The 20,027-nt window shown below is 40.3% G+C and overlaps 1 protein-coding gene across 1 annotated transcript in view; it reads right to left on the reverse strand.

Moving 5' to 3' along the window:
* Positions 1-20,027, reverse strand: part of patj (PATJ crumbs cell polarity complex component) — a 78,977-nt gene that overhangs the window by 22,927 nt on the left and 36,023 nt on the right. The window contains exons 22-29 of the mRNA XM_031574809.2: positions 19,427-19,505; positions 18,158-18,254; positions 17,454-17,531; positions 16,344-16,415; positions 15,729-15,906; positions 15,474-15,584; positions 10,737-10,817; positions 8,460-8,580 (exon numbers count right to left, since the gene is read on the reverse strand). Coding sequence (XP_031430669.1) covers positions 8,460-8,580; positions 10,737-10,817; positions 15,474-15,584; positions 15,729-15,906; positions 16,344-16,415; positions 17,454-17,531; positions 18,158-18,254; positions 19,427-19,505 — 817 coding nt within the window. The remainder of the gene's footprint in view (positions 1-8,459; positions 8,581-10,736; positions 10,818-15,473; positions 15,585-15,728; positions 15,907-16,343; positions 16,416-17,453; positions 17,532-18,157; positions 18,255-19,426; positions 19,506-20,027) is intronic.

The raw sequence follows: 20,027 nt of genomic DNA on the forward strand, positions 1-20,027 counted from the left end.
TGCACAACAAGGACACACTGAACAGGGTCAACTGAATGACTGAATGACCTGGTTTATGTTCTTGCTATGTCACAAAGTCCCAGTCTGGTAGGCTAATAGATTTTAGGTATGAAGTCCACTTCGAAAAATGTTTGTTTATAGCAATGCTAGTCTTTTCCTGTCAAGCCTAGTTTGCCTGAAAGCAGAGATAATCTAACCTAGTTAAACTATCCAACAGTTGTGTGTAGAGAAAGGATCATTAATTGTTGCCTAAACTGTGTTTGGCTGTTGTGTGAGTGGAGCTACATTAGTGGTTGGCTGGTATGACTAGCTCCTCATCAGTTGTGCCTACTGTTGAGTCTTTCATGTTAGAGGGGGACGGTTAATGATTAAATTTTTCCTTGTTGACATTATGTTATGGTTTAGGTTTAAAATGGGCATAGTCTTTGGCTTGAGAAAATACATTTTGGTTTCATATGATAATGACTGGCAGATAACATTTATATCCTGGAGTTTAAGGGGGTTGAAATGATCAAGACTGAAACAGGTCATGCACAGACTTAAACAACTTAAAGCATCTATGGTATTTGACAAGAAACCCCACCTACTAATAGTGAACTACAGAAAATACAAAGTGGCCAGGCCAGATATATTGAGCATCATAGGCATCTAATGCAAAAGGGGTAATAACACTAACACTCATAAATCTATCAAATTTAAAGTATTAGAAAGTATACCTGATAAGGCAGGCAGACATTTCATTCTTCACAGACTGCTTACTGGTGTGGATATAAATCTTGAAAATCTGTATGAACCAAATTCTGATAACCAAAAGTTTTTTGCAGAGCTATATGAACCTTTAGGTCATATGTCGGGCTATCTTCCTATTGAGGGAGACTTAAACACAACTCTGTTGACAGACCTTGATAGACTCAAAAGGTATGGATAATACTAATTTACAAAGTAGGAAGATATTGCACACTTTTATGCAAGACCAAGACTTGTGTATTGTGTGATCCATGGAAGAGAATCATAATTATCATGCGGTTCCCCATCAACAAAATCATACTCGTGTGTAGATTATTTCTTGGTTTCAAAGACATTCATTCAACAGACACATACCACTACCTGTAAGTGCATTGTTATTGCAGATCATGGCCCAGTTAAGCTGATATATAACGTGTCTTAGTCTAGGTCAGTGGTTCCCAAACTTTTTACAGTCCCGTACCCCTTCAGACATTTAATCTCCAGCTGCGAACCCCCCCCCCCCCCCCCCCCTTGAAAAAAAAAGTTTTCCTTTTCACCTTTTACTTTAATTCCGTTTTAATCACCCAGAGGTAGATTGATGGCTTAAAATCAGTGAATAATATGTGCCACAAGTGACCCAAACCTTCTAAGGTTGTTGTTTGCCAGCCATCAACAGAACAGAAGACTAAAAAAACATTATTTGCAGGCGATTGGGAAGATGAGCGAATTCATTTGACAGGCTACGGAGGTCTGTGTTGAATGGGGGGGCGTGGCCGGAGCGGAGTTCAGCACAGACGTGACATTTTCTCTTGTTTTCTAATTAATGCTTGTTCATCGTTGCGATCGTTGTTGTGTTTATAAGAAAGAAATACAGCCTTGCAGGAAAAAATACAGGGGAATTTGGGCGATTTTGATGCACAAAATGATGTTTCCGTCTGAAAGTTGCAATTCTGTTTCAAACGGTACATTCTGCGAATTCCGTCCGTTTTCTGTTATCGCGGACATTTTCTCCCTGCGTACCCACTGAACCACTTCGCGTACCCCAGTTTGGGAACCGATGGTCTAGGTCATTAGAGGTTACATCCAAAATCATGAATTTCTTTGGGACCAATAATGAAACATTTGTCAATACAAATACAAATGAAACGACTGCTTCAGTGAAATGGGAAATGTTTAAAGCCTATTTAAGAGGACATATGATTAGCTACACACGCTCTATTACCAATAAAGTTAATTTAGAACTGCAATTGATCAATGAAAGAATCAGGAATCTAGAGAAAGAAACATACGAAGACAAGTCTCATCAGCACAAATGACTTAATATAATGAAGCATCACTCATAAGATGTAAAGAGCAGGGTGTTGAGTTACACAGCAGCTTACTTCAGTAAGAAAAGAACACCATTTATGCTACATCAATATACTCTCGGCAAAGACGAAGTAAAGTGAACATGAACAAAATGATCCACCCATCATTACCGTCTCAAATCAATTTGGGAAATGCCAAAAAAGAACCTCTGAATGCATTTACACCAAAGCTTTTGGCAGAGGTTTTTAGCCAAAGGGAGGGATTACACAATGAACATACACACACTGAAAAAACAGTTCTTCTCCCTGGATGTTGAGCCCATGACTTTGGCCTAGCTGGAGCCATTTATTTCTAGCCGAGTAACATTAAGAAAAAAAGACTAGCAGCAGGGATCTGCTTGCCTCTGCTTAAGCAATGCAGTGGAAGAAAGAGGTGCACTGTTAGGGGGAGAGGAGTGTCAGAGAGCTGGGAGGAGGATGGATCCGTGGCACAGCAGCAGCAGCACACACCCGGCTCTGCAAATACAGCAGCACACTAACCACTGGGCTAAACTAGCAGACCAAAACACTCCCAGTTTAGTCTAAAACACACACTATGGTCACACACAGTGAGAAGACATGCTAGTGAGACCCATCATCACCTACCTTGGTTCCTCCCCTGCAACATCACAGCTCCTGTAGGCTTTAGTATGTCCCAACAGATACAGTATACTGTGGGGGGAGGAGGTGGTGTGGGACTGGAGGATGCGAAGGGGAAGGGGAAGGGGGTGAGGACGGAAGTACAGAGGAAAAGAAATGGAGGGAAAAATGATAGAAAAAAAGAAAAAGTATCAAGATGAAGTAAAAATGAGTGAAAGACGGAGAAATATATAGTTTGGGGTGGATACAATTGGTATGGTGTATGAAACAAAAAGATACAAATGAGCAACAGAGGAATGAGGGCAAATGGGAGTCATGGAGATATTCTATTGTCACTTACTTTGAAAGCGCTGAATTTACGGGCAAAACTCCATGTTGTCAACATGTGGGGAATAGAAGCTGGAATAGTCATTCCAGAATTTGACCAACCTGCACCCCAGTAGCAACAGCAATTACAGGATTCCAGCAGTTATCTTCTGCCATGGTTTAAGTGGCAAGAGGAGCCACAAGATTTTCATCTTTGAGAAGTGCAAAGGGAAGGGGGTTATCACCCTACATTCACTACGTTGGTATTAGAGTAAGCCCTTGCCCCACTGATGTCCCAGTATTACTCTCAGGAGTGTTCAATGGCTATGTGTGGCCATTTAATATCGCCCACAAGTGGTTGTGATTAGAGAGTATTTGAGCTTTCAAGTAATCGTGCAGCTACACAAATGAGTCCACAAATAAGTCGTAATGAGATAGAGGCCTTCTTCTCCTACAGGTCAACAAAAGAAATCTTCATTTTTGGTCGACCAGTTGTTGCGCAGCTACACAAATGAGTCCACAAATAAGTCGTAATGAGATAGAGGCATTCTTCTCCTACAGGTCAACAAAAGAAATCTTCATTTTTGGTCGACCAGTTGTTGCGCAGCTACACAAATGAGTCCACAAATAAGTCGTAATGAGATAGAGGCATTCTTCTCCTACAGGTCAACAAAAGAAATCTTCATTTTTGGTCGACCAGTTTTTGAGCTATTGCCCAAAGAGTGCTTTAGCCTCCCCCACCTCAGTGGGCACTAGCCCAGGGGACACGCCCACCTCAGTGGGCACTAGCCCAGGGGACACGCCCACCTCAGTGGACACTAGCCCAGGGGACACGCCCACCTCAGTGGACACTAGCCCAGGGGACACGCCCACCTCAGTGGACACTAGCCCAGGGGACACGCCCACCTCAGTGGACACTAGCCCAGGGGACACGCCCACCCAGAGACACAAACCTTCTATTCCGTATCAGCCATGTGGGTCTGCAATCATGGCCAGTTTCATGTGGATTGGTTTAAGTGGCATTATGCAGTAATTGTACTTCAGGGTTAGCGTTAGGATAAGCAGTTTTACCTTAAAATAACAGCTTTAAAAAAAATTGGGGCGCTACAATGACTTTTAATATGGAGAATCGCTTCCGTGCCATTGCCATACCAGGGTCCGTAGGCATATTACCTCGTTATGTACGTAGGTTTGCCTGAAGCCGCCCAGGTTTCTACTGTCTGCCGAACTAGTAAGTAGCTTATTTGCCGTCTTGCTTTGTCTTGTGTTGCACTTGCTTGATGTTCGACTGTGTTGGGTCAGTTGTTGACTAACTAGTTTGTCATAGTGTCAAAGTAAGCACATTTCAAGAGGTTCCGCTAGTTTTAGCCGCTAGCATCTCGTTAGCGATTAGCAATTCTTCCGTTATGCTGCTTTAAGTCGAAATATGATATTGCTTTGACAAACACTATATGACCGCCCTGCAGTGCAGCAGTACGATAATAGACTCTGGAACGAGTATCAGATGTAGTAGGACCCAAGTGCTGTTGGCTGTGATGACACAGTTCCTCCTCGCCTCAAATAACCTAGAATTCTAAGCATATAAGGCAACCTGTCTGTGTGTCCTCACTGTGTGTCTGTTCTTCCCCTTCCTCTGTCCGTTCCCTCCCATCTCCACTGTCTGTTCTTCCCCTTCCTCTGTCCGTTCCCTCCCATCTCCACTGTGGGATGCTGCTGCTGCAGCTGCACCACCTAACCTACTTGCAGAAGCCCTGTGCTTACAGCTTCCCATTCCCACAAATCCACTATGCACAATTTCTACTTTGCTTATGGTGCATCTTATTAACACATTTTGTCAGCCTATTTACCCATAATACAACATATGCCATCATTGACATAGTTTTTTTTGCTTGTCCTTGACGACACTGTATACCCACTAAGCTGTTCGACAACCAATACGTTTTCTATTCACTATCAAACTTGAATGTATCCTTGTACATACGGTGCATGTATATGATGATATGTAACATGACTGCTGTATGTATAAATTCATCTGCTTCCTTCTGATTGATTCTTCTTCACCACCTCCTCCATTCTCTCTCTCTCTCTCTCTCTCTCTCTCTCTCTCTCTCTCTCTCTCTCCAGCCCCGAGCAGATGGGCCCTCCCTTATGAGCTGGGTTCTGCTCAAGGTTTGTCTGTGCCACCATCGCCAAGTCCAACATGAAACTCAAAGTTGACATCCTAAGCAAAGAAAGTAGTTAACTTTGTGAGATTTATTTTTATAGTTACAAACCATACCAGTAAAGAACCTTTATCTAGATTGGCACAGTTGAGGTTGTGTTCACCAGCTGCATCTGTACAACTGATTCACTTGGCCAGGAAAATACTGAGGGTATTTAGAAGGCTGACAAATTGCTTCACCATGTCCAAGGGCACCTCATGATTCTGCTCAGTTTCAGCGTTTGGGTGAAAATTAGATGACTAGAGGTTCACTATATTAGTGGGAAACTTGTTAATAGAAACCGAAACATTGGCTGTACAAGTTGGCCTAAACCACATTCCCACACTCTTATCGTTTCCTCACTTACCCAGTGAGGCGGGGAGGCGAGCCCCCGGCAGGCTCTCGCTTCTGGTGTCATGTGGTGCGGGCGCAAGCCTGGGTAGAATTAGCCTGTCTCACGGCGGTCTAACCCAGCTCACGTTCCCTATTAGTGGGTGAACAATCCAACGCTTGGTGAATTCTGCTTATAATACTGTTCCCAAAACAATAAAAGACATTTCTCTAAATATTTTTTTCTTAATGATTTAATTGCTCTTCCATGGGAAAGTTTCACCGATAGAGATAGCCACACAAATAGAACTAAAGTTTCACCGATAGAAATAGCCACACAAATCGAACTAAAGTTGCTGGTGTCGCGTAGCAATGTATTACCTGCTGACTAAGTAACAATTAATTTGTGTTACACCACTGTGCGTCGGAGTCCTGTTCGGTCTGTCTGGATTTATTTTTCGATAATGACCGGCGGAGTACACATTATCCCGTACTTATTATACAGCGCTTCAGAATGCTGCAGAATGTTACACTGAATTGAATAACCCAAATTCTGCAAAGACAGGTCTTCAAACCCATTCATCTTTTTTTCTTTAAACGTGAAATAAATCACGCAGGAGCAGAGGCGTCCCTACATTAGGGGTCGATGGGGCCCCGCCCCTCCACCAGAGCTCTCATTGATGTGCGTTTGTTACATATGACAATGGTAGCGCTGTGGTAGCCCAGCCAGAATGACATGGGTTGGGGGGCACTGTGGCGCAAGCAGTAGCCCCGACCACATTCGGGCTTGACGCCCATGGAGGACACGGGTTTGAATCCGGCCCGATGTCATTTCTCCTGTCCACTCCCCAGCTCTTCTCCCTCTCATTTCCTGTCCCACTCTTCACTGCACTATCGATTAAAGGCACAAAAAGCCCAAAAATAAATCTTTAAAAAAAAAAAGAATGACATGGGTTAAGACGTTACATAACCATCATTTACAGTATGGGAGTCAAAGTCAAAATAATGAATCAAGCTGACAATAAAAGTAAAAACTCAATACCTTGCCATTAAAGCAACAATTAGTGATCAAATGTTTGGGACCACACCAGCAAGAGGATTTCCAACATTGGTTATTGTCCTTTCCAGACTGAATCAACAGAAAAACATGGCACTGTGTCACTGCCATTTACACTCAATACAAACATTGGGGGAACAGAGGTCAAATGCACTTGCTATGCTATCAATGAATTCATTCATGGATTGGGGATTGAAAATGTTTTGACAGTTTTGCCCAGATGGTAGATTGTCGCACATCTTTTCTTTTAGAGCAATGAACGTCATTGGTGAGTCTATTGTATTATCACTAGGCGTGTTCTATTGGCTGTAGGTTGCCCTGAAATGTTGCTTTATATGTGTTATTACAGTTGCAGACCACAATTATGGTATACTGCTTGATAACTCCTGCGCCACGTTATGTTTTGGTGTGCGTTTGTGATTTCACTGATGAGGTGCATTCACTGAGCAAGTAGGTTTGTGTGCAGTTTCACTGACGAGTCTGAGGTTGCCCATACCGAGTTTGTGTGCAGTTTCATTGACGAGTCGGAGGTTGCCCATACCGAGTTTGTGTGCAGTTTCATTGACGAGTCGGAGGTTGCCCATACCGAGTTTGTGTGCAGTTTCATTGACGAGTCGGAGGTTGCCCATACCGAGTTTGTGTGCAGTTTCATTGACGAGTCGGAGGTTGCCCATACCGAGTTTGTGTGCAGTTTCATTGACGAGTCTGAGGTTGCCCATACCGAGTTTGTGTGCAGTTTCATTGACGAGTCTGAGGCACAGTTGAGTTTGTGTGCAGTTTCACTGACGAGTCGGAGGCAGCCCATACCGAGTTTGTGTGCAGTTTGCAACACTGAACAGTCGCCATCACCTTGTACTTCACACTCATACAAATACACTTGCTACATATATATATAAGCACATATTTTTTATCTTATTTAATTTAATATTCCCCACCCTGGAAACTGCCCTTCTTGTATTTCAAGCTGTTGTTACTTGTTATATGTTATATGTTATAGTGTTATATGTTATTTCTGGTATATGTTATTTTTGTTACCTGTTGTATGCCGTCTACTGCGTAGATGTTGGCTGCCAAGTCGTAAGAATTTCGCTGCGCTGAAGAAATTTGGTGTATGCGATAATAAACACTTTGACTTGACTGAGTTTCATTGACGAGTCTGAGGCACAGTTGAGTTTGTTATGCCCCACCATGCGTTCTGTGCCAGAGTCGCCACTGTGCAGGAGGTTTGCTTCAGATTGCATTACTCATTTGGAAACACCAGTGTTGCCTCAAAAGACATGTTGCTTCAGAGATGAGGAGCACATTTGTTTGATAAGTGATGCATCAGCAAAAACTAGGGTTGTCACCTTCTCTATGTAGTCCTAAGGGCTGCACGCCAAAACCCTCATGGCAAGCAACAGAGTGAATATTATATTCTACACATAAGCTTACTAATAAAGAATAGATTCTGATGTAACCCCTTTGTAAATCACCAACATTTTGATTTATTACAATGTTTTTTTCTCAGTAATGATTACATTTATTTTGCTATTTAGTTACGTAACTCCATTCCATTCAACTAGTTACTCCCCAACCTTGTCTGAATTCCCACAGGTCAAAACAATCACAAGAAACCATTGCAGGATCCTGGTGGGACCACAATTTTTAGAAATTCCGGCAGGAAATAATAATAATATAAAAAATCCTGAAAATCTTGCAAGATCCTGGAGGGACTGTCTTTATTTCCTACAGTTTCATATTTATTATAAACATGTTTTCTTGCTTTGGAAACAATAATCAACACCAAACTGAGAAGATGCTGGTAAAATGATCATCAATGGCCTAATGTCTGTCTCTGCTCAATGAGTAGGTATCCACACACAAAATAAAAGGTAGAGAAAAACAGGAGCTCACCTCTATCCTGTTTCAGCTCATTGTCCTGGTCAAGATGTTCCTCTGGCAGTCTGCTGGGGGGACGGTATGGTGGAGGGAGACGCATGGGAGGAGGGACAGCTGCTGGGCTGACCGCCGCCATCTGCAGTGAGCAGAGAAGAGAGATGGTGACGGTGACGCTTGGGATTCAGACAGGAGAGACACAAACAGACAGAGGGATGAGTGTGTGATACTGATGAATCCAGGTGAGAAACGTGGGAAGAATGTGTGAAGTTATGACACTTGGACATTGCAGTGACACACACACATATATATATATACATACAGTGTCCAAGATCACAGTGTGACTATAGCCCCATGATGTGGATTGGTGCCTTTGAGATCAAGTATGCAAAAGGGGTTGTTAACATTTTTGTTCAGGACAATTAATGCAGAGGAAAATGAATTGCACATTCCAAGTAGACAAAAACGTTGTTACATTTCCAACTCCCAAAATTCAAAGTTAGTCTCAAAATAAAGGTAATATGCTTGAACCTGGATGGAATTGTGTTGTGTTTCCAGTGGACAGTGACTTCTAATACACCCACATGACCTTATAAGACTGAAAGAAATGACCTTACCATGTGAAATAAACAGCAATGAAGAGGTGTGTTGTTATGCTGTAATTACTGGTGCTGTGACTGAGAAATGTGCAAACCTCTACATTGATTTATTTTATGTGCTTTTCAACCCTCCTGTGGTGATTTCCCAAAATCCACTAAAAGGAAATTGGGTCAGTAAATTATAGGCCGTGGACCATTTAATAAAACAAATAAATCATGTTTAAAAAATGTATTGTGAGCATACGTACCCCTTCATTTTTGCTGCGTCATCTGATTTCACAATATTTAATATACATATGGTCATTTCATCCATAATATACAGTTATTGGAATTACATTGAAGTAAAATGTCATGCCTTGAACCTTTGAACTCTATTCCAACTATGTCTAATACCAGGCTAACTTCACCACTGTGATCAATCCATCACCCACCTGACACCAAACGAGTGAGACAGTGGCAGTGGTTGAGACAGACTGTGCATAACCTTATACCATCAACCGAAAAGTTGCCATTCAACATTAAAAGACTTCTTTTGTGAATCACAGAATCGTGAAAAACTGGAAGGACTGATAAAAGCATGTAAATATAAAAAAAGGTAAACATGGGTAGTCATACAAAAAACAGATACCCTTTGTAGTGTGTGACTACACAATTTGCAACAATGTTATATTTCAAGCTAGGGCTGAACGATTTGGGAAAATAATCTAATTGCGATTTTTTTCCCCCAAATATTGCGAATGCGATTTTTTTTATTTTATCCAAATATTTTTCCCAACAAATCGTAATGAATGATTTAAATATGACTAACACAATATTAGATACATTTGGTGTAAAATATTATTTCCCACATTTTACCTTTTTATTTAACTGCTCATTACAGAATCAAGAACAACAAATCGGTGGCTTTGCCACTGTGCATTTAAGTAATTTAAACAAAGTCATTGTAAGAATAAACACAAGGCCTGCACTTTTTAAACACTGTGTGCAAAATGTACCATCTTAAGAAAAAAAAGTGGTCTTTTTTTTTTTTTTTAAGACCACGTTTTTAATCGCGAACGTTGCGGTTAGAAAATCACGTTCCATCATATCGCGATTAAATCGCAAATGCAATTAATCGTTCAGCCCTATTTCAAGCACGACAATATGTCTTCTGCCTCAATTTCCTGGCATACTGAGTGAAACTACACTATGTCTTGTGCAGACCTGGACCGTGCTCTTCCAGATAAATACAATCTGGCAAAGGTAAATAGCAAATATTTACCATGAATACTATCCTTATTGACTCTAACTGAGATGAAGTCAATATCTGGTTAGTATCTCACATACATTCTTAGTACTTAGTACAGTTCTAAAATCCCAATGATGTTTTAGGTCCAGCACACCCCATAAATAATTGTATTTGTCAGGGAATTTACTAAAAGTAAAAGACTTCAAGGTTTGGACTGCATAGGTGCTGGGCAAAGGTGGACCAAGAAAACAGAAACATGTTAATGTGCATCAGGCAAACAGCCATAGGACAGGGCACCATAGAAAAAGACAAGAAGTGAAAGATGAAACAGAGGAGAAGAGAAAAAGAGCACGAGGGGGAGAAGAGAAACTAAAAGGAAGGGAATAAGGAAGAAAGCGAGACAAGGAGAGAAGAACAGAAGAATAAGCGACAGACAGAAAATAAGACTACAGAGAGCTATTTTCTCACCATAGGTGATTCAAGTGGCGGCGCAGATACTTTTCTCTTGGCCTTGTGTTTGCTGTAGCTGGGTGCCAACACAGAGATGGGCTGTAGAAAAGGAAGGCAGGGACGGACCTTGTGAAAAAACCCAAGCGAGATGAAAACGGACTGCCACAGAGCAATGCTGGTAGAAGGGATGAACATGAACTTGTCCAACTGTCCAAGACAAGGAAAACACTACCATATAAATCACCAATATTAGACAAGGTGTATGCTCATCTATGAACTTTTATTTTACGGCTCTTCAAAACATTCCAAAAAGTTCCGTTGATTTGAATGGGCCACCCCAACATTCGGACGTCTGATATTTCTTTAAATTGATCGCAGCGAAAAATTAATGACAGCTGTCATTGGCAATTTTTTGCTTCTAATTCACATCTTTCATATCATTCCGCAAGTAGTCCGGTCATTTAACGTAACGGAAACTCGTTGATACCCGAAGTCAGCAAGTAATGGGTTGCCACGCAACACCTGAAACTTTAAGGTTTTATTTGCGTGAAAAACAATATTTTGGAGGAATGTCTTCTATCGTTTTGGCAAGTTACCGTATAATAAACGGGATAATGTATAGTCCAGCGGTCATTATTGAAAAATGAATCCCGGCGGGACGAACAGGACCCCGACACGCAGTGTTCGATGAGCGGACTATATTAGATATATATTATTATTCCTTAGTACATGGCTCCTTGAATGTTGCAAAAGGTTCCATTGCATAGCTATCAACAGCCAAAATGGAGGCAGTGTAACCCGAATTTCCAGCATATCACAGCAACAACAACCACAAGTTCCACCTATCTAGCATCTCTGAAGAAAATGCAGAAATATGTCCCCCTGTGAACAGATGAGATTTCAGTGCTAATCACATTTGCCACGCAGTAAGTCACCTGTATCATACTTGACTCACTCCTGAAAGACAACCTCAACCCACTGTCCAGAACACGGTATGACACCAGGAGAAAGACTTAAAAAGACTGTGGTGCGAGAACTACTAACCATTTAAAAGATGTATGAAGTAGGGATGGGCATTTGAAGCAAAATAATACACCTATACCTCTTCCTTGCATGAACACACACACACACTCACACCCCATTCCCACTCGCAGTGAAAACCGTTTCTTGACCATTTATTTCGTTTTATGGTGTGGTGTGGGAAGAGACACTAAATGTTTAAGTGTAATTGTTAATTGCTGCCCTGGCGACCGAGTACCATGAACAATAATCTTCAGGCATGTTTACAGTGGGGGCATGGCAACCATCAAATGAATGTGTTCAAGACGGGCAAGGGAGAGAGAGAGGGCACTTTGCCAGGTTAACTGGCATGAGACCTTGCACACCTCTTGTGGAGGTTCGCGCTCCATAGCATCCCGTTAAATACAGTCTGGTAGGAACACATGATAGATCTTTATCATTACGGAAAACTGAATGTGACTGAGTGTGAATGAAAATGTATTATCTATCTGATTTTTGTATGTGAAAGAGGGAGGGAGAGAGAGAGAGACCCGCGCACGCTTTATCTGCGTGCATGGGTCTTTACCACGAGTTACTGTGCACGTTACTAACTAACTAGGTGGGGAAAAAAGGCATTTCTGTGTATAGGACCGATCCGAGCATTTACCGCAGGGCTGCAGAAAGTTCACTAAATAAATATATACACCGCAGTTGATGGTCAGAAACTACAGTAGATTTCCACCAGCACTTGAACATTCTGCCACTATGTTTTAAATGACCTTATTATATTATATTATATTATTATACACTACACACTACATATCTCAAATGGGTAAAGGCTGCGGTGATTTGCATGGTGGGGTTTAGGATCAACTGTTTAAACCCAAATGATAAAACAGGTGTGCCTGGGGGTGGGGGGGTGGGGGGGTGGGGGGGTTTGAGGGATTTCTCTCAATTCCAAATGTTTCCACTGAAAACGCTCAGGATAATGATGTCATTCAGCCACTTCCACCTTTGAGTCTCCTCCATGGTGCAGGAAGCAATGATGCGTTCAATTCAATCTGACATGAAATTCCTTACACGTTGTTTTAGCTGGCTTGAGAAAAACTGAGACTATAGAGGAGGATAAATCCAAAAAGGCTTAAAAATGAAAGTCCAACACCAACAAAAGCAGCAAAAATGGGGAGATGTGGAGTGTTGAGCTTACAGTGGCGGCGGAGACGATGCCATTAACATCATTGGCAGCAGTGGACAGTAAGTAAGTGCATTTACTCAAGTACTGTACTTAACTATCATTTGGAGGGATTTATTGAACTTTCCACTCCTAGATCACTTCGATTTAGTTGATGGCTTTAGTTCCCCTCGCCAAGGAGGTTCTGGTTTTGGTGTGGGTCTTTGTTTGTCTGTCTGTCTGTCTGTCTGTCTGTCTGTCTGTCTGTCTGTCTGTCTGTCTGTCTGTCTGTCTGTCTGTCTGTCTGTCTGTCTGTCTGTCTGTCTGTCTGTCTGTCTGTCTGTCTGTCTGTCTGGTTGGTTGGTTGGTTGGTTGTCAGATGGATTACGGAACAACTACCAGCGAGTTTCATGAAACTTGGTTGAAGGGTGTAGCGTGGTCTGAGGAAGAACCAATGAACTTTTGGAGCGGATCTGAATCACGGGGTGGATCCCCAAATAACAAGCTTTTGAAATACAACACATTGTTGAAGATTGAACCAGTGGTGTTCAACCTTTTAGGCTTCTGACATCTTACAAAAAGCAGTGTGTAGACGGGATCACATTTTAGATGTATAAAGTTCACATGGTCTAATTTCAATAAGTGTTCAAATGATCCATCATCGCACCAAGAAGAAATTCAAAAACTGGAAACAGATTTGTGTATCAGCACTTTTTTCTCTCCCATGAATCATCTCACACCACCCCTCCGATTTATCTGGTGTCCCTGTATATAAAACAGTTCAAACTAGCCTCCAGCATCAGTATTAATAATCTAATTATGTCAAATATAATAACAATATTAGTCAGAGGGACCAAACCAGAACTTTTACTTTAATACTTTCACTCAATTTCACAATTTTTGCTGCTAATACTTCTGTACTTTTAATTAAGTAGGGTGTTTTTACATTGGTGTATTGGTACTTTTACTTAAGTAAATTACCTGAATACTTCTTTTACCACTGATTATTGATTACTGATTCTAATGCTAAGCATTCAATTATGTTTAGCAAAAATCATGACTTGGCAGTAAGGTCAAGGGGGCCATTTAGTCCTCTGAAGGGGAAATTAGGGTGACCCAACTTTGAAGGCTTGAAGGTTTAATTTCACTTGAACGGGTTGTGGTGCGTGTTGCGGCTGTCTCCAGCCAGTTGTGCCTTATTGTTGTATCTATGGTTGGACAGTTGTTATATTAGTTAGGTTGTTGGGTATGATGCTGCTGTGGAAAGTCCCCAACCAATAGCACAGGTAATTTAACATTGTTTCCTGTGTATAAATAAATAAATAAATAAATAAATTAGGGCTGTCAGCGTTAACGCGTTAATCTATGCGATTAATGCGGCCGCGATTAACGCAATAAAATATTTTAACGCAGTTAACGCAACTTTAAAAAAAAAAAAAATTAATTCCATTTTTAAATTTTTTTAGTTTAGTTTAGTTAGGGCTGTGTAGGCTACGGTTAACTCGCCTTGCTCCTTTATTGATGTCAGGTGAAAACTTATGAGTGAAACAATAATACCCTAAACCAGAGCCTCTGCGTGAAGTTGCTGTTATTAACTTTGCTTGCTGTCAATTGTTTTTAGACTTTGTATTTGTTAATATCAGAAGTGGCTTAAATGTATCTCTTATTTGTGGTTGGAAGCGGTGTATTTTGTTACACGTCCTGACCAATGGTTTCATAATCCGTCCATGTGTGCGTGTCAATAGCAACAATACACTACAACATGAAACATTAAATCACTCCAAGTAATATACATTTGCTGACCTAAATAAGATGCTATTTGTTTTTACTTGAGGTTATTTCAATAATTGACAATTTTAAGCTTGGCCTATTATTTTATGGGAGTGATGAGGGACAGGTGGGGCTTGAAAAGCCCCCCTTGTTCAAAGTGGGGAATGACAGAAAAAGTTTGAGAACCACTGTGGTAGTTGAAGATGGAGAGAGCTGAGGGATTGTTGGGCGGAAAGTCTCTGTTTAAGAGCCAAAATGACGGAACAATCGACAAAACTGAAGTTGTATGTAGCATTTGTCAAGCTGAATTTAGCTATCACAGAAGCAGCTCGTCTTTAAGTTATCACCTTAATGCAAAGCACATTAACGATCTTACGATTTACCGTCGAGGGGCACCATTGTGTTAAAAAAAAAAAAAATAATAATATTAAACAACAGTGTCTAAAATTCACGCTGTATGAAGTGATTACTCGTTAATTTATAAGATTTAGTCTTAAGAAGAAAAACAAACTTTTAATCGCGATTAATCGCGATTAATTAATTTCAAAATGTGCGATTAATTAGTTAATTTTTTTTAATCTATTGACAGCCCTAAAATAAATGCTTGCAATAACTTATTTGCTGTAATTGTTATTGTAGTTGTAACACTCCCTGTAATAGTTATCTTGAGACAAAAAATGTTCTACATCACACCTGTGTGTTGGCCAAATCTCATGAAGTTTGATGAAGAATATACTCAACATCAAATTTCAACCCCCTGACTATTTCCAAGGTAAACAAAAGATGTGAATGGACTGATATGGTTGGTTAATTACTCGAGGTGTAGTAGACAGACTCTGAACCACGAACACCACAGGGCTCGGAGCTGCCTTGATGGCTTCGACCGCCTCCTCATGGCTGGCATTCTGAAGGTCCACTCCACAAACCTGACGAGACAGGAAGACACATGGAGGATTATGGAGGATTTACAGCAAAAGAAATAAAGAACCAGAAAGGTTACGGAGTGAGAATGTATGTGACAGAGATCCACAGAGGAACCCCATGCCACCCCTGACAGGTAGATGTGCCACCTGCAGTATCTTGTCTCCAGTCTTGAGGGCAGCGCTGCGTCCAGCGGGGCTGCCCGGGAGCACCTGCTTGATGAAGATGCCCTTCAGCTCTTCCCCGTTGCGCAGCCTCTTGATCAGTGTACGTCCACCCACTATACTGATGCCCAGAGACTCCTCAGGCTCCTGCCACACATCCACCCTGCACACACGTATGGACACAATTACATGACTAAGGTCTTATATTCAAGCAACAACAAAGAAAGATACACACAAGAGCTGACTAAACAAAGAGCACATAAACAGTGTTTTTTAACGTGGTTTTGACAAAAATCCCTATGAATACTTACGACGAGTTGACGTATTATATACAGTATTATATATTATTATTATTATATATATTATAACAGAAGTGAGTATGCCCCTGTGCAAAATCACTTAAATGTCAAACGAGTCAAAATTGTATCACCTTACAGTCTTTACATTACTTCTAACTTCAACAGAAGTGTATTTGCTCTTATGCAAAATTAAACACTATTAATTTTAACTCTTTAGATTTACTATATTCAAAATACTAGCCCCACGATAGAAACTCGTCAATGTCAGTTCAACACAAGTTGAGTTAAAAGATAGACTTGCCTGTGAGGGGGGCCCCAGTGGCTGAACGCTGGAGTCTCCTCCCCCTCCCCCTCCTCTCTCTGGGGCAAGTAACTGGAATACAACACCATTGTGTTTTACTTGAACTAACAACCATCCATGCAGACAAAAGTTTAGAATCACCCAGAAATATTCACACTTTTATTCACCATGCTAGTATTAATTTAACAGTGCAGTTTGCAATTCCAATCCAATACACTCTTTGTGAAATTCAGCTCCTAAACACAGTGGCTCGGTCCAAGTGATAAACCGTTTCAGCAATTGTATTTCCATGCTATTATATATTCTTTATTATATTCTATATATTATTATATCTATTTCATTTTAGCTTGTTAAAGTTTCAGTTTTTGTTTTAGTAATTTTAGTTAAGGACAAAAAAAACTGAAACTTTAACAAGCTAAAATTAAATAGATATAATAATATATAGAATATAATAAAGAAGGAAGATAGAGAATTTCAAGAAAGAATTTAACTCATATATTCAATCGGCTACATGTGTTGCAGACTGAAAGCCTATTAAAGATGCAGTCCTTTTTACGAAAGGTTGTTGATATTTAAGCTTAACAACCAATCCCATTCCACCCCTTCCTTCCACACCCCTGAAGCACTGTGTCGACGGGCCCACGTCTGTTTCCCATTTACAGAGCCAGGACTGGAATCGGAGAAAAAGTCTACGGGATTAGAATGGGTATGTCCGCCGTCTTGAAACTTGAAATAATTTTTTTGTCTTTTATTTTTAGTTTCATTTAAATTTAGTTGTACATTTTCTTCAGGTAAATTATTTTATTTCAGTTCACGAAAATGTCTCGAAACCATTAATTTTCATCTTCGTTTTAGATACAATAAAAACCCTGCTAAGGAGACGACAAGCCCCAGTTACTTAGCTATCTACAGAACACATCATTCACCAGAACAGAACAACAAACACCTGGCAATAATATAGGGATGTTGAATGCTAGCCAGCCTACAAAGCCAACAAAAGTTGGATTTCTCCTCGTACAAAATCATGGAAACTAGCCAGCCTGGAGGCTAACTAGTCAATATAGCTAAATAGCAACTAACGCTAAAAGGACTCGTTTTGCGTTGTGGTACCTTTGCTCTCCTCCAGGGGGAAACACCGCTGCTGTCTGGCCCTTTTTCTTTTTCTCACTGGTAGAAGATGGTTGAGACCTGGAAGATGTCATTCAATATTTACATTTACAATGTTATCACAATAAAAAGGTTTTAGTTAACAAACAAATACACAAGTGAATAAATATAACTCTGGATTGGAATGACAACATTCATAATGATGAAACAAACATAAAAAGAATGCAAGTGCTCAGCAATCATACATGTAAGGTATGAGTAAGGTCAGTGTGACTGTAGTATTTCATTCATTTTAATAGTTTTTGTTACTTTGTTTGTCAAACGGATTTCAAAGGGCTGTAATTGTGGCCTAGGTATTGTAGTGGCCCAGTAGCATTTTTAACCTTATGGTGCTAGCTAGCCAAACAGAGGCTAAGAAACATTTTAATTAGGTAATTAGGTTTCCATATCCATTGTTCAAAACCTTATGTTCTACTGAAATTGCTTCGCATATCCTGTGCTGCTAAAGGCAGCACCCCCATTGTTTTGTTGTGAGGCATTGTTTTGTTCATGATTTCAGATTCCTTAGCCAGAGACAGAGAGAGAGGGAGAGAAAGAAAGAAAACAGTTCCCTAACTTGACTTGAATCATGAATCATGTCTTAAAGGTCTGTTTTAGAGAGAGAATAGGTGTTGAAATTCTGGTATATATTAATAGTTGTTTCTCACTCTGTGTCTGTCAAAGTAAATCCCAATCCTTCATCATTCTGGGGGTCAGATTCTGCCCATATGTAGCCTGTCTCAACACCTGAGGATATTGGCAGAGCTATGGAAACAGCAAAGGTCACACACGCACAGAAAAGTAAAAATTTGAGCAACTGGTCATTAGCAGAGATGGCCATTTCAACCATATCAGTGAAAGAAAAACAGCGCGAGCTCCATAGCAACAGTAATATATATTGAACTGTAGTCTCATCAGTTGTGAGCTCCATACCAACAGTAATATAGTTTGAACTGTAGTCTCATCTGTTGTGAGCTCCATAGCAACAGTAATATAGATTGAACTGTAGTCTCATCAGTTGTGAGCTCCATAGCAACAGTAATATAGATTGAACTGTAGTCTCATCAGTTGTGAGCTCCATAGCAACAGTAATATAGATTGAACTGTAGTATCATCAGTTGTGAGCTCCATAGCAACAGTAATATAGTTTGAACTGTAGTCTCATCTGTTGTGAGCTCCATAGCAACAGTTATATAGATTGAACTGTAGTCTCATCAGTTGTGAGCTCCATAGCAACAGTAATATAGATTGAACTGTAGTCTCATCAGTTGTGAGCTCCATAGCAACAGTAATATAGTTTGAACTGTAGTCTCATCTGTTGTGAGCTCCATAGCAACAGTTATATAGATTGAACTGTAGTCTCATCAGTTGTGAGCTCCATAGCAACGGTAATATAGATTGAACTGTAGTCTCATCAGTTGTGAGCTCCATAGCAACAGTTATATAGATTGAACTGTAGTCTCATCAGTTGTGAGCTCCATAGCAACAGTTATATAGATTGAACTGTAGTCTCATCAGTTGTGAGCTCCATAGCAACAGTTATATAGATTGAACTGTAGTCTCATCAGTTGGAGCTGGACAGTGGTGCCCAATCCTGCTGAACTGTATCAATTCTGATTGTTTCTAAAAGTCCCAGCACTAGCATGGCTGCAGCAACCAATACGGACATGGAAGATGTCCTCGCTGGTTAAATAAAATAAAATTATACACACATGCACAAAACAGAATAAGTTGAAAAAGTATGTACATTAATGCCTTAACATTTAAATTCACAACCCAAGTTCAATTCAATTCAATCCTAACTTCAGTTGAATAATACAAACTTGAGTTGAAATGAAGGCCTGGCTTGACGGGTAACAGAAGGAGTATTATATGATATGACAGCACAGTGTTGAAAGCAATGGTCATGATCTGGTAATGAGTGTGTGTGAGCTCACTGGGAGGCAACTCTGTGGGTAGAGCTGGAGGTCTCGCTGTCTCCTCTTCGTCTGTAGCACTCTCTGTTGCTTCTTCTTTCTGTTAGTCAAAAAAGAAAAGAATTAATTTGCACATTTACAAAAGGTTTTATTTTTATCAAAATAATAATAAAAAAATATATAAATTGTTATGTTTTATTATTCTTGACTTATGTGCTGATGCTCCAGAGGCTCAATTAGCCAAAAGAAGACCTGTTTCATTGTGCCCTTAAACAACACAGCAGTATTCAGTCGCACAAACAGAATTACAAGATAGTTTGTTAAACATGATAATATGGAATTACATAATGTGCCATTGAAAATCAGCCATTTCCAGCTGTAAGAGTGGTTAAGAACATTACCAACGACTACGCTGCATTTCTGTTCAATTTGAGTTGATTTGAATAGAAAAACAAATCTCTCAGTGACTCCAAACTTGTGATCAGTAGTGTAGGTCTAATTGAACTGATCTCTTCTATTGAGAATGTTTCTTTGCACACATTTCTGCAGGGTGAGACACTTTCCACTTGAACTGATATAGCCTAATTAGCGTATTAGTGTTGTTTAATTTTCAATTCTTGGC

The sequence above is a fragment of the Clupea harengus genome, chromosome 10, assembly GCF_900700415.2.
Source record: "Clupea harengus chromosome 10, Ch_v2.0.2, whole genome shotgun sequence".
Classification (NCBI taxonomy): domain Eukaryota; kingdom Metazoa; phylum Chordata; class Actinopteri; order Clupeiformes; family Clupeidae; genus Clupea; species Clupea harengus.